This window comes from Chaetodon auriga, chromosome 5 (genome assembly GCF_051107435.1).
Source record: "Chaetodon auriga isolate fChaAug3 chromosome 5, fChaAug3.hap1, whole genome shotgun sequence".
NCBI lineage: Eukaryota > Metazoa > Chordata > Actinopteri > Chaetodontiformes > Chaetodontidae > Chaetodon > Chaetodon auriga.
In genome coordinates, this window is record NC_135078.1 from 26,460,628 (window position 1) to 26,488,189 (window position 27,562).

Genomic DNA, 27,562 nt, shown 5'->3' on the forward strand with positions numbered 1-27,562 from the left:
ACCCGTCCTCTCTTTTAAACCTTTAATCACATACTGGTGTGGTGTGGTCTGTACCTGTGAAACCAGTTGTATCCACATGCCGTGAAGCGTCTGTTTGCCTCTGCCTTTTTTGTCTTTCTATGAGCTGATTTTAAAATACGTACATACGTGCTGCAACAAGCCTAAAAACACCGAACTTCTGCTACATACAGAAGAAGAATAGCAGCTCTGAGGCGCTGCTTTAAGCTAAAGCTAAAGGCTAATGTGAGCATGCATCTGGTGATAATGCTAACATGCTAATGTACATGTTAGCATGCTAACGTTCGCTGAACACAAAGCACAGCTCAGTCTGATGTGAATGTCGTTAGTTTTTTAGATATTTGGTCATAAACCAAATTTGGCCAAATGAAACCTGATGGTGGCGCTATATGAAAAGTCAGGAAGATTCATCCTCTGGGGACCCTGAATGTCTGCACCAAAGTGGTCAACCAACAGGCCGAGAGATCCACATATGGAGCCTCTGTTTCAGCCCATCATTACAACTTCTCCTGTATTTTAACATGCTGTAGTATGAGTCATCCCTCTGGAGACAGGTGAGTCACAGGTGTCTTACCTCTGCACTCAGCAGTGTGACAAACATTACACAGCATTGCAAGCGATTGTCCACGCAGTCACTGTTTATTTCAAGGATCTGGGGGAGGTGTTTAACATGTTACAGGCCTAAGTTTCATGGAGTTTGGAGTCAGAGATGCGCACAGCTCGTGTCTGCAGTGGGTGTAGATCCTCATTGGTTTGTGGTTCGTACATTGTGTGGTGCAGAGTCCTGCTGTGACCAAACATCAGACGCAGTTGTCATTTAACTGCTGATCCTTCAGTTTACAACGTCAGCTGTGTTGTGGTTGACTGTGAGGACAATGAATCCCTGCCTGTCCTGGTTAAGACACTCTGTCTCCAGGTCAAACCATGGCGAGGTGGACAGTGACCCATGAGATGTGCCGATCTGCTCAGACGTTATCTGGACTCGTCACATGTTTCCCTTCCTGTATATAAACCAATGCTAGCAATTACACACGACAAATCATCTGCTCTTTAACTAAAGCATTTATATTGTTTCAGGTAAGAATTGGTCACAGTACAGAGGTGCATGATGAGCATAAACACCAACTTTCTCTATTTCTTTTCCAGGCTCAAAACGCCGCATTACTTGGTTGACATGCGCATGACATGTTTGACCATATTTCCAATGCCATCAAAGATATAGTGATAGTGATAGTCGGTTTCCCACATGAAGGCAGGGGTGCTGACCACTTTGTTCTTCTCGTCCACATAAGCTTCGTGAAAGAGAGAGTTAAGGTGAAAGCTGGAGTCATTTCAGAATGAAAAAAATGACTAAACGAACATAAATCTGTGGATTTACACTGAAAGGAAAGGATATGTATGGCTCACGGCCGTTGTGGCGAGCGCCCATGCTCTTCACGGCCTGCACCATGTTCGTGTGAGGCCAGTTCCCCCAGCGAGTGCTGTCGTCCCGCTCGTAGCCCATGGTCACCTCGATGTTCGGCAGCGCTCGGCAGGCCAGCACGGGAGCCATGCTGGCCAGACTGAGACAGGAGCAGACAGTCAGTTGAGGTTTTTATTAAGTCAAGATTAAGAGGCAAGACTGATCGGGGTGTGAGAATAATTGCCTTACCAGCATCCGACAGGAGAGATTCAGAGCCTGAAAAGGAAAAGCTCCCCCAGCATAAAGCACTGGGACAGCAGTGTGAAGCTCAGTCTTCACTGGAAATCCACCATTACTGACCGAAACATGGGCATGAGGCAAGATTACAGACTGTCAGCTGTTTATTATCACCATTTTCCAATAAATGAAACCATGGGAGGATGTGCAGCCAATCTGGACAGACAACATTCATCAACGTTTAGAGCACGAGCACTGCAGCTTGAAGCAGGTAACACACACCTGTGCAGCTTTACTGGGATCATACAGACTTAAACTCAACTTTCAGTGCAAAATCAGAAGGATCCCAATAACTGAACCAGCTACTGGACACAAGCTTAGACTACATCTGATCTCACAAAGTATTATTTAAAGCCCACACACACCCACAGTATGCTCATTGGACCTCTTCTCAGGACTGTGTGCTTCTGACTTGACTGCTGCCTGCGTCATTGTTCGATCATCATCATCATTTTACACTTACACTTGGTATTTATTGAAGATGCACACAGCAGTACAGTCACAGCATTAATGATGGCTCTGTTCTGTTAAAATAAGGGAAGGCAAGATGGTTTCTTTGATGTCACCGTGTTCATGTTTTTGTTCCGACAACATCAGAATTCATGTGCTCCAGCTGACCAAAAAGCAACAAAGTCCACACATGGAGCAGGACGTGTGGATGAACGGGTCAAGCTCAGGATGTTACCGGGGAGGAATTTTGGGGTAAGGGTGCATCCAGTTGAATTTTCCAACAGGAGTGAAACACTGATGAAATCTGAGGACACCGGTGAGGTGAGGAGCTGCAGCTGGAGGGGCTGTACTGCGGGGGAGCTGCAGATAATAACTCTGCCACCAGGGGCTAAATTAATGCTTTGAGAAAGATGATCCGATTCTAAATTTAGACGCTGCTTGTTTTGTTATTTAGCAAATTCCAGGACACCGATTACAGCTCTGACAAAGCAGGACAATGGTGGGGGGGCGTATCCTGTCTGCGGCAGCAACGTGAATCACAGTGATGATACTGATACTGACTCCTACACTGCACAGCAATGCTCACTTTGTTCAGCTGTTTATGTCCTTTATCGTCACTTGAAGAAGGATGAAAATTAACTGACATTGTCTTCAATATTTTTTCATTATTGATCAAATTTAATGGATCAAACTCTTTTTGGGCCTTAATGATAACAGGAAATGATTACACTGGAGTTTATCAGTATTTAAATGAAGGCTGCCTCCAGGTCAGAACTGCTCCATCCTCTTCCTCCTCCAGCTCCACTCTTTTATTCCTGTAATCCTGCCGTGTCCGACCTGCCACTCTGCACCTGGCCACCAGGTGCCCCCTCACCTGAGGCTCTCACCTGTCTGTTTCCTCTCACCACCCCGTTGGTCCACGTGTGCGAGCGCAGCAGCCAAAGGATCAGCGTCTCTGCAGCAGATCCCACTCTGCCTGCAGCCTGAGCGGTCGCTCTGTCCGGCCTGCTCTGACCTGCGGGATTTGGTCTGGCTGGCTGTGCGTCGCCCAGCGTAAGCTTTCCTCTTTAGAGAGTAAAGACTGTTTAACTGCACCTGCTCCTCCTGCTGTGATCAGTGAGCGCACACTTTCACCACGTAGCCTCTTAGATGGTGACTCAACTTGCAGTTCATAACAGTTCATGAGGCACATTTTTACAAACATGTAAACAGATTTTTCTGACTGTAGACTGTTTTTTTTTAATTGCTTTCTTTCCCGCCTTTACTTCAGTTATTTAACAGCAAGAGGATTTTTAGTACATTTTCAGATTTGGTTTGTTTGTGAATGTTTTATTTAACATATTTTACATGCTCTTACTGTGAAATACAAATGCACATTCCTATGTTGTAAGTAAGATGGTGTTGAGCTGCTTTAGGCTTTGTTCTCAGGAATATGCCATGACTGGCATAACAGATTTTTGTGGTGCTGTCTGAGGTAAAAGTAAAGTGGAACAAACAGCTTACTGACAATGTGAAAGTAAATAAAGTAGCAGGTCTGGTGAGGCCACTGTCACTGCCTCTCATAATGCTAATGATAACAGCTTCTGTCAGTACTCGGATATATTTTAGCCAAACTTCACAACAACAGTACACAGTTTGTCGATAAAGAAGTCAGACAATGAATACTGCATTGTCTGACTTCTTTTCTTTTCTGCAGCTGCTCCAACGTCCCAATTCCATTACAGGGATTGTTTAAATCTCGTGTGTTTATCTAGCCTAATGTAATCTAATGTAATCTGATTTAAAGTGTGGCAGTCTGCAATTTTGCCTCATGTTTGGATTTAAAATGTGAATTTTAAGTGATTGTAAAGCCCCAATAAAAACAAACCACTGCTGCTCTTATACTTTAACTGATTGTGTGTTTTGTAGATTGTGTGTAGAGTTATTGGTTTACAGCATTGCTCCCTCATTACTGATGGATTGAATATGACCAAAGGATACGTACCCGATAGGCTTGCGTGAACGGTGGAAATCTTTAAGCACCCTTTCCACATCGTTGTGCAGCTTGCAGTCTTTGCCATCCTTCACAAAGGAGGATCTAAAGAGTTGAGAATTGTAATAATATTAATGCTCCATCTTCCTTATTCTCTCTCTCTTATTTCACACCTCACAGTTTCAAAGCGATTACATCATTTTTCTGTCTCCCTCACAGATTCTTGGTGACGCCGTGGCCTCCAGGAAAGATGACACCATCAAAGCTGTTGACATCCAGCTTGGCCAGGTCTTGCATTTGCATCATTCCTTGACCATGACTGAAGCGAGCCGCCTCCATCATCATGTTCCTATGTAACGGCCAGAAATAATCATAGATACTGTTGGAATTAGTCACGTCAGGCGTGGAATCATTCAGAGGTAAACAAGCCACTGGACCTGTCTGTGATCCTGATCCTGATCTCAAAGTGCATCCGTGTTTGCAAACATGCCTACCGGTTCTCTCCAGAGGCCGGCTGCTTCCTCATGTGGTCCATCACATGCATCTGCTGCTGATTTGGAGCAAACATCTGGAAGCGAGCGCCGTTACGGCTCAGGTGGTACATGGTGCTGAAGACAGAGCTGTCAGTTACTCTCTCTGCGTGGTGACATGTTCGTGCAATGATGTGAAAATTCCTGAGCTCAGCAGGAGTGATACTCACTAAACTCCCTCGTGGACATCAGTCCCATCCCACCAGCCACATCCTGAGAAAACCTGTGATTCCAGAATCACAATGAAGCCCCCAGCTAATACTCTGCCTGGTTTTTCACTGGTCCCATTTTGATATTTCACTTACCACTGCAATATTGGTGTTTCCCCAGTTGCCATAGTCACCGTGGTGAACAAAGCAGGCAGGCTGGCGAGAGAGAACAGCCAGGGTTTGTTTTGACAGCAAAGTCCTGGTTGCCATCATGATTTAGCTTCAGTCTCACTGTTTGAGGAGAATGTGAGTAAACAGTTTACCACTGAGCCTGGAAAGACTGTTGGTAGTAATGTTGATCTACCTGTGGCTGTCTGTATATATACGCCAGAGTGCGGCTACGTGACGTTACCGCGTAAGCTCTATTTTCTGAGAAGAGGCGACGCTCCTTTGCCTCGAACAGCCTACTCGTCTCTTGAACACCCTTCCCGATTAATACCTTGTTTATTCATCTGATTAACTTAAGTCATTTGGCCACCGAGTGACTCTTCAGCTTTGGAGCGCAATCTAAACATGTAGTGCTTTAACCCATGAAATATCTTGACCCAGTTACAGTTTAACTCTTAGCACGGCGTCTAGATGGAGAAACCTGCAGAAATAACGCAAAAAGACTTAAAATAAACTGTCAGGGCAGTGGATTGATAATAGCTTTTATAAACCGCTCTGCATACAGGTGCAGTTTTTTTTAAACGTCTCACTCTATTTCTATAAAGCAGCGGCGGATGAGATGCCTTTATACAGTACAGTAAGGCATACTGTATGCCCTTTAAAGTCTATTAGGTTGTAAGGCTCTTACTCACTGTAATGCCCTGTAGCGTCTAGACAGTAAACCCAAAAATACCCCGGTCAGCCTGAAATGTCAGAGTCAATACAGCGTTAAATCGGAACTACAGCTCCTTCCTATATCCAATTTGGTGGAAAACACTTGTATTTAGCGAAGAACCCCAGATCAAGTTACAGATGACACACAGGAGGCAAAATATGGCATTTATTTTATTATGACCACTTTTTTATGTATAAACAATCAATATTTACATACTGGTGGTGAAAGTATCGCGACAATTTGAGGAACAAAATGCAGAAATGAAGTAACAGAACAATACACAATCAACTAGAGTCACCACATCAATCACAATTTTAAGCCTCAGCTGGAATCTTATGTGAAACGCTCCCGAAGATTCAGCCTGAAGGCTTAAAATTTGCGTACGACAGAACTCATGCATAGAAAACACATACTCAAACTGTCACGTATGGAAATCACAAAGTATAAACAAGGTTTCTTTTAGAAATCAAATACGAGAAACATGACACGGCCGGCTGATGCGGCGAGGTTCCTGTCACTAAGTGTCAGCTATTGTCAAACGTAAAGACGTGTTTCTCAGTTTCTCCGTGGCTGCTAGCTCTCAACACACAACACATGCCACGATCCTTTTAAAACACCACAAAGACCGGCCTCACATTTTTCAATTTTCTTGTTATTTCAAGTACAAATGTGATTAAATAAGACTAAACCAGTGATAGATGTCTACAAAGCAAAAGAAAGAAAGACACAGCACAGACAGCCAAACAATAAATAATAAGGTCCATTTGATATCTCATATAAAAGAAATGTCTAAAACTTCTCAGTGTATGTCTGCACTTTTGATGCATGGGTAAAACAAAATCATACACATGGAAAGCTTATCAAAAATGACATCAAAATGATGCTGAACAAAGCTTCATCCACGTCCAACCAAGAGCAATGCAACCGCTGACAATGTGCCGACAGCCCAGCTTCAATATTGGCACTGATCAGGCTGCGGCTGTCTCATCAATTACATGTGATGAGCCACGTTGAGCCCTCCTTGCAGTTTAGTTTGCTTCACATGTAAGAACCAAATCCTAAAAGCCATTTACATGCAAACCACTAACAACTTCAGTGGTGAAAGTAAGAATCATCTCCTAAATTTCTGCCACCACTTAAGAAAGCTTTCATGCACCCAAGCACTGTCAGTAAAGGTTTGTGCACTAACTGTGCACACTGTGTTCATTATGGAGAGTATTTGCGAAGATTTCCATTTGATAAAGAGTGGGGTCTGCTCATCAAGCCAGTAGCCGTGCTGAGAGAGAAGCAGGTGTTAGCAAGGCCAGGCTGGCGGCGTTAGGGCGTGTAGGCAGGCGGTGGCTGAAACTGATTGGCAATGTCATAATCAGCAGGAAACGTTTCACTGCTGTCCTCCATCTCCGAGAGCAGCTCTAAAGCCTGCTCCTCCTCCTCGGTGGGGTAGTGGCGCAGGAGGTTCGCAGCCGTGGCGAGGATAGAGGCCCCGCCGGCTCCTGCCACCAGGTAGAAGCTGATGGCGAAAGTGACGTAAATGAGGGAGCCGTGGTACTTTTTGTGCTGCTGCTGCAGTGACAGGATGAGCTCTGAGGCCCAGTAGCAGAAGCCAATGACGGTGGCACACTGCAACACTGAGGAGACAAGGAAAAAAACGATTAAGTACCCAGTATTTTTCTTTATAATGAAAAGAACTCCAGCATGACAGATTACAGTTACCTGTGAGAATATGTGCAAATGCATATCTGCGTGTGATCTTTAGTGCTGGGTGCTTGGGGCCAAACACATCCAGAAGGAAAGCAGTCAGACTGCACAGGATGCCCAGGAAACAGAAGGCGGCGATCACCCTCAGCAGCAAGATGGTCTGTGGGTTCACGCAGTAATCTGGAGGACACAGAGACATCACAAAGCATTACAGGTGAGCTGACACACTCTTCGCTGCTGTAGGGCATAATGGGCTTCTACTGGTCCTCACCGTCCAGAAGCTTGGGGTCAATGTAGCCCAGGACATCTGCCACCCCCAGCTCTTGTCTCGGACAGGTGCCTCCATGAACCCGGAGCCAGGCCGGTTCCGCCAGAGCCGTGCACAGCGCTGTGATGGACAGAGCTCCGGGCAGGGCCGACACCAGGCTCCGCTCCGGCTGCTTCGGCAGGGAGGTGCCCCCTCTCCTCCTTCGACCTCCAGGGACAGTAGAACCCGGTGGGGCATACATGGTCATCCAATCTCCTTATCGTCTGTGGTGTTGGTTTCCCTTTACTGACAGTAAATGCGACTGCACTAAACGATCCGTTAGTAAGGTCAGCCAACTGACTGTCCAAAGTAAGTACTGTTAGCCGGCACAGCTAACGTTACCCCGGGCGATGAGCGGATGACAGCGCTCCTGTAGCTTTGATTGCTCGAACATATAATGTTTCCAAACGACGTTTGACCTTAAAACTAGCTACTTGATGGAAACAGGAAAAGTATCGGACTGACGGGTAGACAATGGACAGATGGCCTTCGGGCCTGCTAGCTCTGTTGTTACCGTTTGAAGCTAGCTCACAGCGAACGACAAGTGTCACCAACTGTCATTAAAATAAATTAATTCAAACAAATCATATAAACTGTAACCTATTAACTAATATAGCCACCTACCCTGATGAAAAATAAGCACCAATTGGTACAGAAAAACAAAGACAAATCAAAACAAAAGGAAGCTTACGCTGGCTTCCTGTAAATTGCCGACTTCCGTGTTAATAACATTCTTCTTCGTGGCGTCTAGGCTGCAGTCTAAACGGGAGTTGCGATCAGTGCTCCCACCTAGTGGTGACTCCTCCAAATAAACAACGTTAAAGCTATATTTTTTGTGATTATGTGATAGCATTACACAGCGGCTGTATTTTTCTCTTGATTAAGTCATATCATTTAAACTGTTTGTTGTCCAGGTATATATTTACAAATAACTAAAAAAGAAAGAAAAAAAAAAAAAAAAAAGCCCCCAGAATGCATTGCGCAAAACACCCGATGGACCAAGATGGCCGCATTTCCGACATGGTTGTGTTTGTGAACTTTTGTACTTTGTTCTTTTGCGTAAATACGTTAATTTTCTCTAATTCCTGTTCTGGCTGAAATATCCAGTTGGTTAGGACAGCGTCACTGCTTGTTTGTGCAGGTTGTTTCGGTGCATCGTGGTGTTTGTTTACTGATTCATCTCGCGTCCGTTAACCGTCGGTAGTAACGTTAACTGACAGATATCCGGGACTGAAGCGGCTCACAGACTTCAGCATTCTACCAGCTCAGATATGAAGGAGGCTCTGTCCCTGGTTCAGAGACTGAGCGCACATCCGGACTCCCGGTGCTGGTTCGTCAGCTGGAGCCCGTCCGGGACGCTGCTGGCCTCATGCGGGGGCGACAAGGCCATCCGGATATGGGGACGAGAAGGTGGGCTGTCAACTAAATAGACCGAATGACAGTTGATTTTTACAGATACACTTACAGATTAAGAAAATGGTGAAATAACAATGTCATACTGAATAGTCTTTAAAAACAAGGAAAACTGACATTCACTGGATGTACTGAAACGCATCGCTCCTCACAAACCAGGAAGTAACGTTAATTTCGCCGCAGTTTGTTCGTGCACTTACTCTCCATTTTTACTCAGTCAAAACAGTGAAAACGCTTCCACTTTCCCATCTATAATATCTGGTTTGAGAGCAGTTAAAATATGATCACGAGTAAAATAAAACGGGAGTAATTTCAGAGGGATTGTGTTATTATACAGGGGGATTATAATCAAAACATCTTAAATTTTGTGTCAGAAACTAATTGATGTTAATACAGGTGAGCTGTGACTGATATGGATAAAATCTTCTATCATGGTACAGAATTATTTATCATGACAGTATATTTTCAGGAAATTCAACAGATTTCCTAGATAAAATAAAAGTAAACTGTCTGTAATCCATGGGGCCATAACACAGTGGTGCTCGCTGATCTTGAAGTTTGCCCTCTAAGTGTGAACTGTATGATGGCTGACGTCCCTCCTGCTCGTCTCTTCCTTCAGGTGACTCTTGGATTTGTAAGACGGTGCTCCAGGATGGACACCAGCGCACTGTGAGGAAAGTGGCGTGGTCTCCATGTGGGAATTATTTGGCCTCAGCCAGCTTTGATGCGACCACGTGCATCTGGAAAAAGAAGAATGATGATTTTGAGGTGAGAGGTTTAATCTTCACTTTGAATATGCTGTCCACTTTGTTTTTTTTTTGATCATACTCAGAGTTTCACCTTGTCTTCCAGAGTTTGACTGTGTTGGAAGGACATGAGAACGAGGTGAAATGCGTGGCGTGGGCGCCTTCAGGGAATCTGCTGGCAACGTGTAGCCGAGACAAGAGCGTGTGGGTCTGGGAAGGTCTGTGTCAAACCTCAGATGTGCAGCATAAATCCACCGATCTGTGCCTCTCTGTACGTCTGTGGAAATGATCTCTTTGTGTTTCACAGTGGATGAAGAAGACGAGTACGAGTGCGTGACCGTCGTAAACTCTCACACACAAGATGTCAAGCACGTCGTGTGGCACCCGACCCAGGAGGTAGCTCACACTCTGCTCTGCGCACAGACATCATTTCTCAGTTTTCTGTGACGTTTACGTTTGTGTGTTTTCACCACGTGTTCGTTCAGCTCCTGGCTTCAGCGAGCTACGACAACAACATTTGCATTTACAAGGAAGAGGACGATGACTGGGAGTGCCGGGCCACGCTGACCGGACACACGTCCACAGTGTGGGCCTTGTCTTTTGATGCGGCTGGACGGAGGCTGGCCTCCTGCAGCGACGACCGCACCGTCAAGATTTGGAAGGAGTATCCAAATGAAAGTGGACAGGGTGAGTTGACGGCATCAGTTATACATCAGAAAACGTCTCGTTAACAAAATGTTGTGTCCGGTCAATGACTAAACTAGATAGAAATTCATGTGTTTATTAATTGATGAAAATTTAAAAAGTATTTCAGCAGGTTAAGATGAGTTAGTTCTTTAAGACTGAGGAGTAGAGAAGCTGTGGACCATCAGAGACCTCATTTAATATCAGTCTCATACTTGAATTGATTCAAACATGGGAACTCTTTGTCCAGAGCAGTGAAAGAGCTGCTGCAGTTGATATTTCTGTCAACTTTGTCTTATTTTTAGTGACTAAAAACAGACTTTATACAGACAATTTGTCGTTTAGTTAGTCTGTTCATCGTGAAATGAACCAAGTGTATCCAAACCTAATGTACATTTTTGTCAAAACACACAAAAAAGGGGAAAATTACCGTAGAGTGGATAAGTGGACAGACGCTGGTGGACTGTTTTAACTCAAACCTTTCTGCTCTGCTTGTTTAACAGACTTGTTGTGGAAGTGTGTTTGCACTCTGTCTGGATACCATGGACGAACGGTGTACGACGTCGCCTGGTAAGACCTGTGTAGACAGAATTAGTCTGTGAAGATTCTCATTCATCCAGGTCAGGGTGTTTCTAAGTGCTTCCAAAGGCAGCTGGACTTGTTTGTGGTTCTAGAAGACGTTTGGCCTCTTATCCAAAAGGCTTCTTCAGTTCTGACTGACAGGTGGCGAGTCTCAGGCATCTGTCCTCTTGCAGGATCATAACTCCACCCAGACTCATGCGAGTCGTTAGAGTCACACAAGTCGAGGTGTGGCTCGCACAATAGGTGTTGATGGGTGAGAGTGGCTGGGTCAGGTGGGAGTGGGTGGATGGGGGGGGGGGGGGGGGGGGGGGTGACTCGCATGAGTCTGGGTGGAGTTATGATCCTGCAAGAGGACAAATGCCTGAGACTCCCCACCAGTCAGTCAGAACTGAAGAAGCCTTTTGGATAAGAGGCCAAACGTCTTCTAGAACCACAAACAAGTCCAGCTGCCTTTGGAAGCACTTAGAAATAGGCAGAATTTGGTTAAACTCAAGGAAAATGTGGCATTTGAGAGTAAACACACACACTCTTCCTTATTGTTGATACAGGGGGTAAATTCACACATACTGTACGTAAAAACACATCCCTCATCACCAACGGGCTCAGCCACACCATGTGTGCACCATCTTCTTAAATCTAACTGAGGACATCTGTCTGTGCTCAGGTGTCGGCTGACCGGCGCCCTGGCGACCGCCTGCGGTGACGATGCGGTGCGAGTCTTTAAGGAGGACGAGACGGCGGATCCAGACCAGCCTGTGTTCTCGCTGGCGGCTCAAGTGGCCAAAGCTCACAGCCAGGACGTCAACTGTGTGGCCTGGAACCCGAAGGAGGCGGGACTCCTGGCCTCCTGCAGCGATGACGGGGAGATCAGCATCTGGAGGTTCCACGAGGAAGACTGAACGAGGGTCAACGGCACCGATCCCTCACTGCAGGTTACACTGGGAACTGTGGTCACCACAGGCAGCATTCTTCATTCAGCTTCAGCACATAAACACGTCACCCGTCCTCTCACGTCTGTAAACTGAACATGCTTCAGCACATCTTGTCCTTTGAGTCTACGTATTTCTTTATAACAGCTCAATGAAGAATTTCATGTTTCTATAAATAAATCTAAAAATAATTTATAAAGAATTATGTGGCTTCTCTTTATTGCAAAAAATATTCCAGACAGCACATCATACTAAAACATTAAGAACAGTCCGAGAAGTAGATCTGACAAAACGATTTCAGTCCAAAATATAACTGGACAGTTTTCTGAAGTATTTAAGGATCCAATCTGGAATAAGAGCATCTTAATAAATGTCTTTTTTTTTTTAATCTTAAATTGTGTATCAAGTTTCATTCACGCCTGAAAACTGACAGTAGATCATTAAAGACAGAGTTTTATGTCCCAGATTGAGGCTCCAGTGGTTCATTCTAACACTGAGCCTGATTACACTGACTGTTAACTGATCCTGTACACAAGAATTCATCACTCAGGGGATTTAGACTGTACTGATTGTTATGACTGTTCTTCTCACGGGGGCAGAGATGATGATGATGATGACATGTCAAGACAAAGTGAAGGGACATGAATCAGGCTGAACATATCTACAGTAAAAAAAGAAAACAAACTGATCCCTCCTATAAAACACAACGCAGGAGCGTGAAATACTCCACTGATTAGTCTGAGTCACTGTCTCCTTCGCTGTCGGCCTCCTTCACATCAACGCTGAACTTGTACTCCTGGTCACAACCCATGTACGCGTCACTCATGAAGTACAGGGTGTAGTTATGGATGCCCACCGTTGGTGCAACAAAGTCCAGCTTGACCTGCAGAGAGGGGGGACATGGTGGGATAAAGAAAATGAGGCCTCTAGGTTTAAAGAGCGTTTACCTCTGGTCACAGATTACAGCAGAGAGCGACTCACTGACCTTTGCTTTCTGCTGAAGCGTCAGCCTCTTGATGGAGATGAGGCTGTTTGACTTGGGGTCTCCGATCACGACCCACCAGCCCTCCTCACGTTTCTGCAGCAATGAAGATTTTCATTACATGTTCAAAATCATCATAGAAACTCTTGGAAATGCATAAAAAAAGTTATTTACCTGGGGGAAGAGAGGCGCGATGACGGGCCCGGTCACCTCCTCCTCTCTCTCCAGCTGAACCTGAACCAGAACTGGACTGCCACTGCGACCAGACACGGAGACATACTTCAACATTGGCCAAAAAGAACCACGCAGGGTGAAAATTATTTTTTAAAAAAAGGCATCGTTATCCTTGTTAAGCAGCTGTTAAACGTCCGTCTGCAAACAGTTGAAGTTATCTTTAATGTGCTGGTTGCCACAAAAGGGCAGAGCTGATTGTAAACGAGTCACGTTTGTCATCTGTCACCATGACGGTCAGCTGACTTTTAAGGTGGAATAACGAGTGGATTAGCCACCGCGCTTCAATGAGCAAGAGAAGGACGACAAAAAACCTGGATTGATTTTACCAACTTTCCAGGAAGGATGAAGGACGTGGAAGAAGGCTGCTGTAGGTAAGAGCTGTGAAATGTGTGAAATCGATGCTGATCGGGTCTATGTGTCCTGACGGATGCTGCATGGGGTCTGGGTCTGAATTTCCTGACCCGTGAAGACGTCGACCACAAACAGAACCCACACGTACCTCTTGATGTTCTCCTTTTCCGCCACTTCGTACGACAGCTCGATGTTGGGGTAGCGGTTACAGAAGCGAGCCACATCGGCCATCTGGCCATCTGAGAGCTGCAGCAACGCAGTTCTGTCTTCGTCCTCCATCTCCATGATGTCAAAGATACTCTCCACACCCTGATGAAGGCAGCGGATGAGATGATCCGTGCACACTTGCATTGATTCAACAGTTACATGTAAAGTGAGCTTAGCAGAACAAGAAAACGCTGGTGTACCTTGTCTGTGCAGCGCTTGATGTGCTCCGAGGTGAAGAAGGGCAGCTGTTTGAGGTACGAGTCCTTGGACCACATGGCCTGGGTGACCATCTGAGCCAGCTCCATAGCTGCCAGTGCAGGACTCAGCCAGCCGTTACTGGACAGCACATCAACGCAGGCCTGGATCAGACGGACCGCCTGCAAACACAACACATGGGTTAGAATGCAGACACTGAACAGCTCATTCCCACTCAGGGCTGACATCACCACGAGTGTGCACCTTGCTCAGGATCTCCTCTGTGTCCGACTGCAGCTCAGCACTCAGCTGCATCCTGGAGAGGTGGGCTTGCAGCAGCAGGTTGGTCTTCACGTGGGGGTCGTTGAACTTGGGGTTGTTCAGTTTGTGGGGGACTTTCTGAGCCAGCTGAAACAGAAATAAGTCGTCCAAACGGGATCAGTTTCAATGACTTGGTAGAGAAGTGTTAATGTTTCCACTGGAGTTCAGCGTCCGTTTACCTGTCGGAGAAGTGCGTCCTCGTGATGTCTGATGGGAATGTTCTTGTACTCGGCAGCATTGGAGATGATCTCGATCAACCCACGGATCTTTGTCTTGGCGTTCAGGGACATGCTGAACAGCTCTGCCAAACACAAGCGAACACAAAGTCACATTTTTTTTCCCAAACATACAGGATCTGACAGGCGTGACCATCAGGCAGTGATGACAGGACAGCTGCACTGGCACAAACCGATGGTGGTGTAGTTGATGTAGTAGTAGGCAGCGATCATGCCCAGATTGAGCGGTGCTACATCCATCTCGTCCTCTATGCTGATGCACTTGGACTGCTCCAGGTCATGTAACGTGTGTTCCACCAGCTCAGACAGGTGGTCCGACAGGTGACGATGGGACATGCCTGGACAGGTAAACACATAACTTTACATTTACAGGTTGTTCCCAACATCTGATCCACCAGACATAAAACCATATTCGTTCTCTCTTTTAAAAGTGCAGACAGGATGAGCCTCACCTTGCAGGTTGTAGTAGTTTGGGTTCTGGGTCATCCGGCGGTAGAGGAATGTCCACGTCAGGTAGTCCACGGCGTCCTGCTTGTTCTCCACAGTCTTGGTGACAATCTCAGCATTGAAGTGGTCGTGGAGGCAGTGGTCCAAGTGGGACTCGACCGGCAGCGGCTCGTACAGGAACTTCTTGAAGAAGTCCTAAAGAGAAGAAAAGGAAACCGTTTGGCTTGTTCTTACCAGCCGCTTTAACCAAAGTCTTCGTCTTCAAAACTGAACAAGACAGACAGAAGGGACGTCTTTCTACCTTCTTGGAGCCCTGACACATGATGACACAGCGTCCCTCATCATCCAACATGGGTCTGTTTGCCTTGCCCACCATCTGGAGGACGTCATATATGGGATAGTCCACATATCTGAGAGAAGCAGGGAGAACCGGAGAATGTTGGTGAAGCAAAACACGTTATTTATGGCACAAACCTTAATGAGCTTCAAACAAATGGGAGCCTTACGCATGGATTTTTCCATTGTAGTACTGGGTGTCCATGACGATGACGAGGTGTGCGGAGATGTTGATGCCCCAGCAGAGCGAGCGAGAGGACACCACCACCTGAACAGCACCTGTCAGAGGAGAAGAACCAAAGATGCCAAAAATAAATATTTAGCCCTGAACCTGCACACAGCATGCTGGGAGAGCAGAGCAGGAGTGACTCATACCCGAGTTGAAGAGCTGCTCCACTATTTTGCGTTCGGTTGCAGACAGACCCTCGTGCAGGTAGCCCACGCCGTTGGCCAGAGTCTCTTTCAGAGTTGAGTCATTTATTTTGTCCAGGAATGGAGCGAGGTCTTTCTCAGTGCAGTGCAAGAACCTACAGAGAGACAAACATTCAGTCTGCATCCACAGCGGCAACATCAGCACCATCACAGTCTGCTCCTCATCTACAGTGACCTCACTGCAGTGACTGACCTCTGAGGGACCACATCCGCAGCACAGAAAGTGAGGATGTCGATGGCTGTGAGGCGAGTCTGTCTGCGGGACGGCACGAACACCACGGCGGGCTTGGAGGGGGAGTGCTTCATGATGGCGTGATACACGGGCTTAGCCATGGACAGCAGGCGAGTCTGAGTGTGACTCACATTGAAGCCCTAAACAGACCAGAGGACGAATCAGGACACCCAACTTTACATCAGAAACATATCAAGGCATTATGGGTGTTTCATAGTCTACGGTCCCACACTGTTCACAGACCTGGATGTGCAGCTCCAGAGGCACAGGCCTGACGTTGGGGTGGAAGTTGAACGTGGCTGTGGTGCTGCAGCCCAGCCAGTGGGCCACGTCTTTAGCGTTGGACAAAGAGGAGCTGAGGGCCACAATGCGGATGGGACGCTCAATCTGAGAGGAGATGTACCTCATCCTGGAGCAGATGACCTCCAACACGGGCTAATGAAGAGAAACAAGCAACATGAACATGATGCAGAGTCTAAAAATGACAAGAGCAGCACACATGTGATGTATACAACATGAAACTGCTGAGATACTACGCAAAGCTGCTATTGTGTTCTTACTCCATTTTCTCCTCCAATCAGATGAGCCTCATCCACAATGAAAAGGCTGACGTTCTGGACGTTCTTCCTCTGCTTCCAGCGGCGAGACAGGATGTCCCATTTGTCGGGGGTACTGACGATAATGTCACCTTTTCCCAAGAGCTTCAGATCTGTGCTAGTTTCTCCTGTCAGCAGCACCACCTTCTTGTTCAGGATGTCCTGGAACTTCTGGTGCCAGTCGACAAACACCTGAGAGACAAAGATGAACACAATGATTCATTATGTTATGTTGGGAAAAGTGAGCAACGCTGCTCCAGAATGTTTTGATACAAGTAAAAATCCAACTTCTACACGACTTCACACCTGTTCGGCCAGTGCTTCCATCGGGGTGATGTAGACACAGCGACCCTCTGCGTTGTGCAGCAGCATCCTCAGAATAGCGAACTCAGCACAGATGGTCTTTCCACTGCCGGTGGGAGCCCCCACAAACACATTATCATCACTGTTGTACACAGCGTTGAACACTGGAGGGACAGAAACAGCACGACTAAGTCAGAAAAACTTTTCTTCTGATTCAATGATGCTGGAAAGGAATTATGGAGCAGCAGACTCTGCTTCATCTCCTTCTGTACCTTGTGTCTGAATGGGGTTGAAGAAAGGGAACTTGTTCTGGTAGAGAGCCTCAAAGGCAGAGTTCCTGAGAGCAGTGACGGGCAGCGGCTGCAGGTCCAGCAGCTCGGTGGGTGGGGGGTACTTCTCTGGTAGGATCAGGTGACGGAAGGACACTGGGAGCTGAGTCTCACAGGCTGAAAAGGAGCAGAAAGAATAAAAGTGTTAGTTAAAAAGTTTACATAAAAGTCACGTGATATCATGTTTCAGTCAAGTTACTCACAGAGCCATCGGTCTGAGACCACACGGATGAAGTACTGCGGGGGCAGAGGCTCGAACACCGGCACAAAGAAAGTCACGAGGTGTTCGTCCTGGGCGTACTTGGCTTTGAGCAGGAAGTACTCGTGGTGGAGGATGACCTCACTGTCCACATCCTCAACCAGGATCCAGAAAGCCTCCGATGATCCATGAATCTAAGGGGGGGAAAATGAGCGTGTGTCAGGGGGATGAGAAACAGACGCAGTGCAGGTGAAGCACATCGGGGATCTAACTGCTGACCTTGTCATCCCACTGGAAGTCAGGCGTGATGGTGAGCTCCACTTTCAGGGTAGAGCGGGTGATGGGCTGCAGGTGGACAGCCAGGTCCAGTTTGGGGAACTGGTGGACATATTTGTGGATGGTCTTCCCCATTTTTGGCATTCGGATCAGCTCACCTGACAAACAAAACACGAGACGTCTAATTACTCTCCGGGCTGAGGGCGAATTCAGCGAGCATGTCGTGGAAGAAGAAAACTCACCAATTTCATTGTGGTTGAGGTCATAGAGACGCTCGAAGGGGAAGTTCTTCTTCTCGATCTTCTTGATCACTTCCTCCGGCAGCTTCTTGAACTGTCGCAGCGGAGACATGGACTGCCACCTGTGGAGAGCAGGGACACACTCATCAGCCGCCTGCCTTGGCAGACAAACCACAGCACAGCCTGGTTGGTGACAAAAGAGTTACGGACTTACATTCTCTTGTCAATCATCTTGCAAAGATTCATGGTTTTGTCTGTCAGCTGAGCCCAACCCCTGTTGAGTACAATCTCAAATATGGCCCGCATTAACCTTCCAGCACTCTGAAAGGAAAAAAACATATTAAATTAATCTCAGGACAAACTCTAGTTGGACTTTTTTTTCTCAAAAACATTTATTTCGTCATTAACACCAATGAAACGGACATTTGGCATCAAGTTTTTCAGAAAACTAAGACATGTATAAGGAAAGTCTTTCCATCATATCAGGCTCTCTGATGTTGTCTTAAGACCATAAAACTCAAGAACTTTTACAGCGGAAGGAAAAAAATCTGTTGGAAAAATGTGTGAAAACCATAAAAAAAAGAAAAGAAGCTCCTCTCTTACCTGTGTAACGTACACCATGTCGGCCATGAGAGCAAAGCCTTCCAGTTTGAGTTGAGAGATGTACGCCTGGAGCAGCACGTTGATCTGAAACAACACCACACAAAGTACAGGAGGAATATTTCATGGATTTGAGTTCATGCTCTTTCTAAAAACAGACAAAGTGACCTAATCTGCACACCAGGAGAAGAACACTGAGCCTGGTCCATCATCATGAATCAAACCAGGAAAGCTGTTTTGGTTGCAAACATTTTAACGTCATTTCTATGAACTGATTTCTGGTTTTGAACGCTACCTTTGCGCTGGGCTCCTCAATGCTTTCCTTCACAGGAATAGGAACTCTTTCCAGCAGCTTCTGCAGCTCCAGCTTCTCCTCCTAAGAGACCACATGACAGTATTTCAATTCAGCGTGTTAAATGACATTTTGATGGGGTGATACCTGAACAACCTGGACTGTCTGGAGATCAAGCGTACCTCTCTCACAGTGATGTTCCTGAACTCTGAGGAAAGTGAAAAGACTCTGAAGAGCTCGATCTCACTCAGGGTGGGCTTCAGCAGCTGGTTGTAAGTTTGAATGGAGTCGTGTGTGATGTAGAAGTGACTGGCAATGCGTCCCAGGTCAGTAACCTACAGGTGAAGAGGCAAAAAGGTCAATTTAATAATGAATAATTTAGTAAAAGCTAAATAAGAGATGACAACAGATAGATGTGTGTACCTGGAAGCTGCCGGTCCTCTTGTCATATTTGATGAGGCTGTTCTTGTCCAGGACATTGGCTGCTGTGTGCACCAGGTCCATCCTGCGTCTCTCCAGCAGGGGGTCTGAACTCCGGTCATCGTGGGAGACCCCGTACAGGGTGGGGTTGCGGAGCAAGCGCACATACAGGTAGGTGTAACCGAGCCAGTTCACAGCGTCCTGACAACAAATACATGAAATTACAAAAACTGCAAAACAAACAGAGTCTTTAGCACCTTGTGGATTTATTTCGTCTTTCCATGCACTGACCTTTACGTTCTGCACGTTGCCCAGTACGATCTCAGCATTGAGCATGTCAGGCAGCTTGCCCACCATCTGACTCTCGATGGGCAGCTGCTGGTTGAGCAGGGACAGATAGTACTGCAGCTCTCCGTGGGACGTGATCAGGATCCCCTCGCCCTTGGTGTCGTACTGAGGACGGCCGGCTCGACCAAGCATCTGAAATAAGACAGGATTCATCGAGTTATCACTGTTGGTAAAAGGTGTGAAGCGCTTCCTCCTGCAGCTTAGTGTCCAGCCAGCACACACTCACCTGTAAAATGTCCAGGGCTCCAAGTTCAGTCCATCTGCCTTTCTCTGGGCTGTACACCTGGGTGCCTTTGATGATGACGGTGTGTGCCGGCAGGTTGACACCCCAAGCCAGAGTAGCTGTGGACACCAGAACCTGGATGTGTCGATCAGCGAACAGATCCTCGACCAGCGTACGGTCCACTCTGGTCATACCGGCATGATGGATCGCGAAGCCGTAAGGAAGCAAATCCTTCAGCTCAAGGTTCTAGATAAGAAAGTTCGGGTGTAAGTCTGACGGGACTCTGAACTCCATCATCGATCTTGTTGGTGAAGTTTCAGTTTGGCTCACCTTGCACTGCTCTGCCTCAGTTCTCAACACTTCAGTGGATGCTGAACCCTCTCTGAGGAACAGGCCCAGCGTGTCCTTCTCCAAACACATGTCTCTTATGGCTCTGGCGGTCTTTCCAGTCTCCTTCCTGGAGTGGACAAATACGAGGACCTGATGGAGACAAGTGAATGTCAGGAGTCTCTCAAGTCTGGTTCCACATTGCTGTAGATGAGCGCCAGTTCAGGAAGAAGTGTGGGACAACTGCATGCACTTAAAGATACGTCACTGTGGATCAAGGTTCCTTCCTCATAAGAATTAGGTCACTTGGGAAGAGTCATACAGGACTCACCTGGTTCTTTCCAGCATGCTCCATTATCTTTTCATAGACAATCTCATTCATGATCTGGAAACGCTTGATGGCCTTCTTCTCTGTGATGCCAACATAAGTCTGCTCCAGCGGCACAGGTCGGAAACTAGAGAAAAGGGACAGCGTTATCAGAGATGAATATGCAGAAAGTGCAAACAAGAGAATAAATAGTTGGAAGGAAGGTGTCGCAACATGACTCCGCCTGCGTTTTGTCATTCTCCAGGCGGCCGTACCTGTTGTCGAAGTAGAAGAGTCCCTTGGCGGGATCCACGCGCAAACAGGTAGCCACGTCCTCGTAGTTGGGCAGCGTGGCACTGAGGCCCAGCAGTCGCACATCCTCCTGAGTCAGCTCCACGTTGCGGATGGTCCTCGCCACCAGAGATTCCAACACGGGTCCGCGGTCATCGTGGAGCAGGTGGATTTCATCCTGCACGACATGTCATTTTGTTATCAGGAGAGTTTTATGTTGAATCACTGGCAAATAAAATTAGACATGTTATTATACTACACGTGACTCTGTCGACACATTCACAGCACTTACAATGATAATAAGCCGCACTAGCTGGGTGTAGGTACGCTCTCCACCTTTACGGGTGATGATGTCCCATTTCTCGGGGGTGCAGACGATGATCTGAGTGGCGTTAATCTCCTCTTTACAGAGCTGGTGGTCTCCTGTCAGCTCAGACACTGTGATGCCATAACTCGCCAAGCGCTGGGAAAGGGGATAAAGTGTGAAATTGATTTAAATGAATTCAAACAACTCGTATATGTAGAGCAGCACATATCCATATCTCTGGGGGACAGAGGTGGGGCTCACCTTACTAAAGCTTCCCACCATCTCCTGTACCAGTGAGCGCATGGGGGCAATGTAGATGATTTTGAAGTCGTCCACATTGATGGTTCCATCCAGGTTTATGTGCTTTCCTATTTCTCTCAGCATTGCCATCAAAGCAACATTGGTCTTACCAGCTCCCTGTGTGTGTAAAGATGAACACAGTTAGAGGAGAAAAACACACTTAGGAAGAACTATCACGATGCTTTGGGCTTTAACGTTTGCTTACCGTCGGTGCACACACTAGCAGGTTCTCATCTGTCTCCATGGTCGTTTTGAACAGCTTGCTCTGAATGCGGTTCAGGGTTTTGAAGCCTTCAAATCCAGCCTGTGCGTACCTGGGCAACTTCTCAATGGCAACAAGCACCTGATGACACAACAGTGTGGTGAATGGACATGAACACAGATATACACTGCTCATCACTGAAACTTTTACATTAGTTGCTGCATAGTTGAGCAAGGACAAGTTTTCCATGATGAAGCATACAACCAACACACCTCATCCTCAGCAAAGGGCTTGGGTTTGAGGGCAGGCACGTGGACTTCCTCATAACCTTTTCGCTGTTTGCGAAACGAGCCGTCTGGCAGCTGGCAACGCTTGTTGGCCATGAAATGGCTCCCCTGTGTGAAGGCCAGGTCATCAAGGTCCAGCAACTGTCGAGGGGCCATTGACTGTAGGAAAAGAAGAATGGATAATATGAGCAACGCGTCAGCTTTAGTGTATACATACAGTACCTGTGGCAGCGTCACTGAGGCCATTTTACTGACATAAGGCAGTAATCTTGAGTTATGGTGAAAAATACCAAAAAAACCTGCTTGTACGATGTGCAGGTGACATATGAACACTGGTACATTATTTACCTCTCCATGGTCAATGTCCATCGCTTCCAAGTCATCAACACGAGACTTCCTCACCCTCTCCCTGCGAGATCGCTCCTCCTAAGAGCACAACAACCGATGAATAACATGAGACAACAGATCAATTCAAACTATTTCTTGCATAATTTAATAAGCAGGAGGACTTACCCGAATAATATCCTCCTTCTCTGTCTCTTGCAGCTGGTAAAGAATCTTCGACAGTTCCTGATCAGACTCCATCTTTCCTATGATCCGTTCCTTTTCTGCCTCACTCTGAGCGCTTGCCAGCATGGTACAATACTGAACTGCAAGTCAGAAAAATGAAAGATTTAAAACTTCAAGATGCACAAGACCCAATAATCTGAGAGCACATCTTTCTGCACCACTGACTTACTCATGCGACGGTGCTGACGGAGGATTTTGATGAAATCAAAGGTGTTGAAGCCCAGCAGCAACACCAGCTGGTTCTCACATTCTCTGTCATCGCTGGCGGTCTGTGGAATACAGACAAACAATGGAGGCACTCGTCTGGAAAACATGTATGTGTGTAAGTGCTAAACAAAAAGCTCACAACAGACACGATGTCAGACTTACCTTGAGGATTTCTAAGACTTCATCGGCTTTCTTTTGGGAGACGATGGCATCGTCATAGAAGCGGCTGAGCTGACGCTGGAGCCAGAAGGCATCAATGTCTCGAGGATGAAGATCTTTTTTCTTCACCGTCATCACGTCGCCTGTGACACCAAGCTAAACAAAGAGTCATTTATTAACCCTTTGTGTCATGTAGTGTGTGCAATAATCCACAAACACAGATTTATCTTTGTAAACATATTGGCTTAACTACAAATACTGACTCCGATGTTAAACTTACGTTGGCTGAAAGAGTGCAGCCCACATCTGCCTCCTCTCCTTCGCTGTCTTCGTCTGAGTGTTCATCTCGCACCTCTCCAAACTGGTCTTCATCTCCCTCCTAAATAATAACAAAAGAGAGGAAAATTAGTGACACAGACTACGTAAAACCAGAACTTGGACTTACAAACTATGGTTAAATTAAGAGTTGCAATTCCTCAGGAATGAGCGAAAAGGCCTCACCTCCTCGTCAGATTCAAACTGGACATTCACACCGTACGTTTCATCGATGTTGTCATCTGTAAAGGAATGGTATTTAAGATATCTAGATAAGTACTGTACTTATTTCATGAGGTACTAATACCAAAGAACAGTACAGAGTTATTTCTGATTTACTTACCCATATTCTGTAAGTCCTTGTCGCCTCCATAGTCGGTGATCTTCTTGCCTAAATTAACCAACACGTGGTAGCGTGTGTCATCAGCGGGTCCAAGGAGCTGCTCTACCTCACGCCGCCTTTCCTTATCCCTCATTTTATCATTCTTCAGCACTGCCAATACTTCATCAGCTGCTCCACACAGAATATCACGTGGCTGCGAGACGACATTAACCAAGTCAATAAAAGCTTCAGTGGAAAAATGAAAGTTTTTAAATAAAACATGGAAAGAATACAGGTGTTTTAAACTTTTCTGACCTGATCTCCCAAAGCAGCATGGATGAAGCTGAGCAACACTTCATAAGTCTCTCTGGTTTCTTTGGTCTTCGGCTTGTACACAATGCCCACCATTTCATCAATGCCTTCCGAGAGAAGGGTAAAGCCCTTCATCTTGTTGATGTCGTGTCTGTCCTCGTCTCTTTTTCGCCTCCTGTACAGGCACGAGAGAAAATGATAAGGTTAAGGGTGGTGTCACTCAACAGCACATCTGAAGTGTATTAAAAAGGTCACACATGAAATGAATTAGAGGTTTAAGAGACAAATATCTTCCAAAGGATAGCACAGTTCTCTATTTTCATTAATGTCATTTATAATAAAAGAGAATCTCCCGGCAGAGTGGTTTTTACTTAATCGTAATGAAAATGAAACTGCATATTGTTTTGAAATGTTTCATGTGTTTGATGTCATCATGAATTGCTTAGAATTTCTGTAATTTCTGTTTATGCTACAAGCTGGCAAATGTCAATAATTGTTTTTCAATTCACTTTTGGACCGGATTATTATTATTTTTGAATTTAACTAAAATTAAATTCAAACTTAGACAGCGTGTAGAAAAACAAACTATATGTAGTATTTGTGGTGAATATGTCATAAACAGACTGAAACTCGTACAAACATCGATAGGTTGGTTTGATTTAACACAGATAGTGATGTTTGTTATTGCCGGTACTGACTTGTCTCGTCTTTCCTCCAGCTTCTGAGGTTTGGTCCTCTGAGCCTTGTCACCCATCTTGGTCCCCTCCAGCTTTCCCACCAGGGACAGTACCTCTCCGGTGGGTTCATCTCTCCGTGTGCGGTCGATCAGAGAGCGATCAGCTTGCAACACCAAGTTTGAGTTCTAACAGTCCGATACAAAGACACGGAGAACGGTCAGAAACAGTTACATCAGGCTGCTGCTAGGCTAACTGCTAAGCTAGTTAGCGGCATGGCTAGCTAAACATGGAGCAGCATGAATCACAAACATACGGCTAGCTAGCTTTCTAACGTAACAGCGTATTAAATGCTGCCTCGAACACACCACTTTCTTAGGTGATTATGTTGACAGGTTTATCCGCAATCATACTCACCGCTTTGTACTCGTACTGCAGGCTACGAGCAGTAACATCCGCCATGGTGCGAGTTGTATCTTTTAGCTTTTACCGCACTTTTACTCGATGTGAACCAGCCCGCTGACTCAAAACATCCACAGAGTTGATTCCACTCTGTATTTTCAAGGAGACGTGGGGAACATCGGTGCAATGTTTAGATTTGTAGCATGAAATCTTTTTCAAAACGTCCGAATTTCATTCAAGAAAGTGCGTCTCACATACGTTACAAAGACAGCGCTACACGAGCGCACAACAAGCCGCTGCTAGTGCTATTTCCGTTTCCGGTAGCAAAGGTTGCACTAGGTACAAAGCACAAAAACGAGCAGCGCCCCCTACAGGTGGCACTTATTTCTTCAGAAGAAAAAACAGTTTCTCAAGAAGAAGAAAAACCCATAGCCTATTAATCATGTACATATAATCAAAACAATGATGTGTTAACATAATATTACTAGGTTTCATCAAGTGGGAAAAAAAATTCTCAATCTTTTGATTCTTATCTAAATGCAGCTTTCTAAATTAGAACGATAATGCTCATCACCCCTAACTCTATCAGTACAACTGCATTTTGAGTGTTTTGTTGGTTGTCACAGCCGCGGTCTTTGTGATTCCACAACCTAAATTCAATAATGATGATAAGAATTAATTTTCTAGTTAGGTATGACATTGATTAATCCAAGAGACCAATAAAGGTGTCCAGGTTTGTTGAACCTCCAGCACATTCAGAGCATTTCTTTGTAACATAATAAACCAGATTTTATTTTATTTATTTATTATTTTAACACACTGCCGTTCTCTCTGGCAAATCTGACCCCCCTCTTACTTTTTCTAAATGTCCTAAAAAATGTTTCTACTCATCCTTAATGTTTTATAGGGATTTTTTATTTGTCGAGTATGCCAACTTATATGAACTCTTATCCACATTTGGTTGCTCTAAAAGTGAAGGAGGAATCCCTCCGTGTCAGGGTCCACGCTCTAAGTGTGTTTCACTTGTATTTTCGTGGTGCTTTGTATATTTACAGCACATCAACTGCACTTCCAGCATTCACACCCAGATGGCAGCAAAGAGAGAAGAGAGAAGAGAGCAATGTCCGCGTCTTCTGTGATTAATGGAGGACCCCTCTCTGCCTCCTGAGTCACACCTGCCCCCATACATGTACAAATGTTTCCTGTGGATGTGAGTATCCATTATGCATGGATATGAAACTGATTTAATAAATGTGTGTGCAAGTACTTGACGTGTATGTGTGTGAATTCTGTGTATGTGTGTGTGAAAAGGTTTCATTTTTGGCCCAAATTACTACGTTGCTTGTACTGATGTAGTATGAAGTGCAGTAAGCGCTGCAGAAAAGAAGTAGATGAAGAAGATGCATTTAATGTGGGTGTGGCCGTTTTCTTGAGAGAGACGAGTGCGTCCGTGTTTGTGTTTACTGTCTGTGGCCTCGTATAACTTCCAAACCCTTTGCACATCTGGCATCGACATCTGTTACTTTCCGCAAGTCAGAATCTCTGATGTTTTACATGTACTGAGCCAGCTTTTTAACCTCAGTCACACCCAATGACAGAGGCACAGAGAGAGAGGGTGACACAGATAAATGGGCCGCACACATCAGTGAAACAAATTATAGGTTAACGTGTGTGTGGGGGGCTGAGGGATTACTGACACTGGAGTGTGTGTGTGTCTTCAGCTCTTTTCCACATGTGCGTACACACACAGACTTAAAACGTGTGAATCAGGATGCCTGCAGTTGTTCCAGGTCATATTTGGGGTGTGTTGATCCTCCTCTCATCTGTCACTGTATTAGTCCTGCACACTCCTCTGTCCTCTCTGCTTCAAAGGACATGCAGACTTGTGATCAGCAGAAAGTAGGATGGTGGGGTCACTGATTAGTTTGCCTTAGAAGATGTTTGTTGCTGTCTGGATTCAGTAAAAACCTTTAGTCTGAACTCTGAAGGCTGATGTTTTCTCAGCCCAGATGCCTTTGTGTGAACCCTCCGTCGTCCTTTGGTGTGTGTGTCCAGACAATGTGATTTCTGTAGCTTTCTGTCAGAGGAGCACCACATGAGCACACCTCAGCTGTCGGAGCAGCTGCTGTCATGTCGCCATCTGTGAACACACTCCGTCCAGGAGCTCCCTACAGGAGTGTGAGAAAACACATTGTCCCTGAAACACACACACACACACAACATCAGTCCTGTGTGTACGGCGTTAGCCTAGATAGAGCGGAACAGGATTGCTTTCTTCCAGGGTCCGGGGATTAATACTTCCTGTGTGACCCAGACAAGGTTTGGACAAGAGTCTCTTGAGTGGGGTTTACAGTCTGTGCTGCCAGCGTTCTGTATTAACATGAGGATGCTAAAGAGGCCGGGTTAGCCAGGGTAAAGTATTACAGGCTAATGCTGGAGCTCCCGGCATGTAGCTCCTACACTATTCTCGTCTTGACTGAAATGTTCCATGATGTTCACCCGTAACTATCTTCAGCTTCTCAAAACAGCCTCACTTTTCCGTCATTTTTACTACGTTTAAGTACAATGATCCTGCTGACTCCATTTAAAGTTGCCCTCTGGCCTGACAGGTTTGTCTGCACAAGCAAGGCCATAAAATGAGTAATAACTCTGAAAACAAACTTGAAATAGACAAACACACTCCAGTAAAACTCTGTGAAAGTCAACACACATCGAAACTTGG

General features: G+C 45.9%; 4 protein-coding genes across 4 annotated transcripts; 1 reads left to right on the forward strand and 3 right to left on the reverse strand.

Moving 5' to 3' along the window:
* Positions 1-638: 638 nt before the first annotated feature.
* gatd3l (glutamine amidotransferase class 1 domain containing 3, like) lies at positions 639-5,187 on the reverse strand. The gene is made up of 7 exons (XM_076730484.1): positions 4,975-5,187; positions 4,840-4,892; positions 4,634-4,747; positions 4,357-4,488; positions 4,152-4,244; positions 1,415-1,580; positions 639-1,314 (listed from the first exon to the last, which is right to left on the reverse strand). The coding sequence occupies exons 1-7, from the start codon at positions 5,089-5,091 to the stop codon at positions 1,180-1,182; spliced, it is 810 nt and encodes a 269-aa protein (XP_076586599.1). The 5' UTR covers positions 5,092-5,187; the 3' UTR covers positions 639-1,179.
* A 671-nt stretch (positions 5,188-5,858) lies between these two features.
* tmem127 (transmembrane protein 127) lies at positions 5,859-8,443 on the reverse strand. Its single transcript, XM_076730016.1, has 3 exons — positions 7,671-8,443; positions 7,415-7,579; positions 5,859-7,329 (listed from the first exon to the last, which is right to left on the reverse strand). Exons 1-3 carry the CDS (start codon positions 7,912-7,914, stop codon positions 7,019-7,021), a joined length of 720 nt encoding a protein of 239 aa, XP_076586131.1. The 5' UTR covers positions 7,915-8,443; the 3' UTR covers positions 5,859-7,018.
* Positions 8,444-8,667: 224 nt separating this feature from the next.
* On the forward strand, positions 8,668-12,740 carry ciao1 (cytosolic iron-sulfur assembly component 1). Its single transcript, XM_076730015.1, has 7 exons — positions 8,668-9,116; positions 9,739-9,887; positions 9,972-10,083; positions 10,173-10,261; positions 10,351-10,552; positions 11,053-11,119; positions 11,796-12,740. Exons 1-7 carry the CDS (start codon positions 8,978-8,980, stop codon positions 12,028-12,030), a joined length of 993 nt encoding a protein of 330 aa, XP_076586130.1. The 5' UTR covers positions 8,668-8,977; the 3' UTR covers positions 12,031-12,740.
* Positions 12,252-25,121, reverse strand: snrnp200 (small nuclear ribonucleoprotein 200 (U5)). The gene is made up of 44 exons (XM_076730014.1): positions 24,856-25,121; positions 24,463-24,626; positions 23,768-23,939; positions 23,474-23,666; positions 23,317-23,372; positions 23,096-23,194; positions 22,819-22,971; positions 22,619-22,718; positions 22,393-22,529; positions 22,228-22,305; positions 21,865-22,038; positions 21,596-21,733; positions 21,352-21,507; positions 21,076-21,246; positions 20,768-20,961; positions 20,517-20,640; positions 20,189-20,338; positions 19,862-20,104; positions 19,579-19,767; positions 19,291-19,488; positions 19,050-19,202; positions 18,871-18,951; positions 18,579-18,662; positions 18,190-18,296; positions 17,979-18,097; positions 17,740-17,894; positions 17,465-17,654; positions 17,205-17,378; positions 16,936-17,096; positions 16,594-16,821; positions 16,277-16,468; positions 15,995-16,173; positions 15,745-15,896; positions 15,540-15,648; positions 15,335-15,443; positions 15,039-15,228; positions 14,760-14,924; positions 14,530-14,651; positions 14,294-14,437; positions 14,035-14,211; positions 13,776-13,936; positions 13,217-13,298; positions 13,046-13,138; positions 12,252-12,943 (listed from the first exon to the last, which is right to left on the reverse strand). Exons 1-44 carry the CDS (start codon positions 24,898-24,900, stop codon positions 12,794-12,796), a joined length of 6,411 nt encoding a protein of 2,136 aa, XP_076586129.1. The 5' UTR covers positions 24,901-25,121; the 3' UTR covers positions 12,252-12,793.
* Between the last annotated feature and the right edge of the window lie 2,441 nt (positions 25,122-27,562).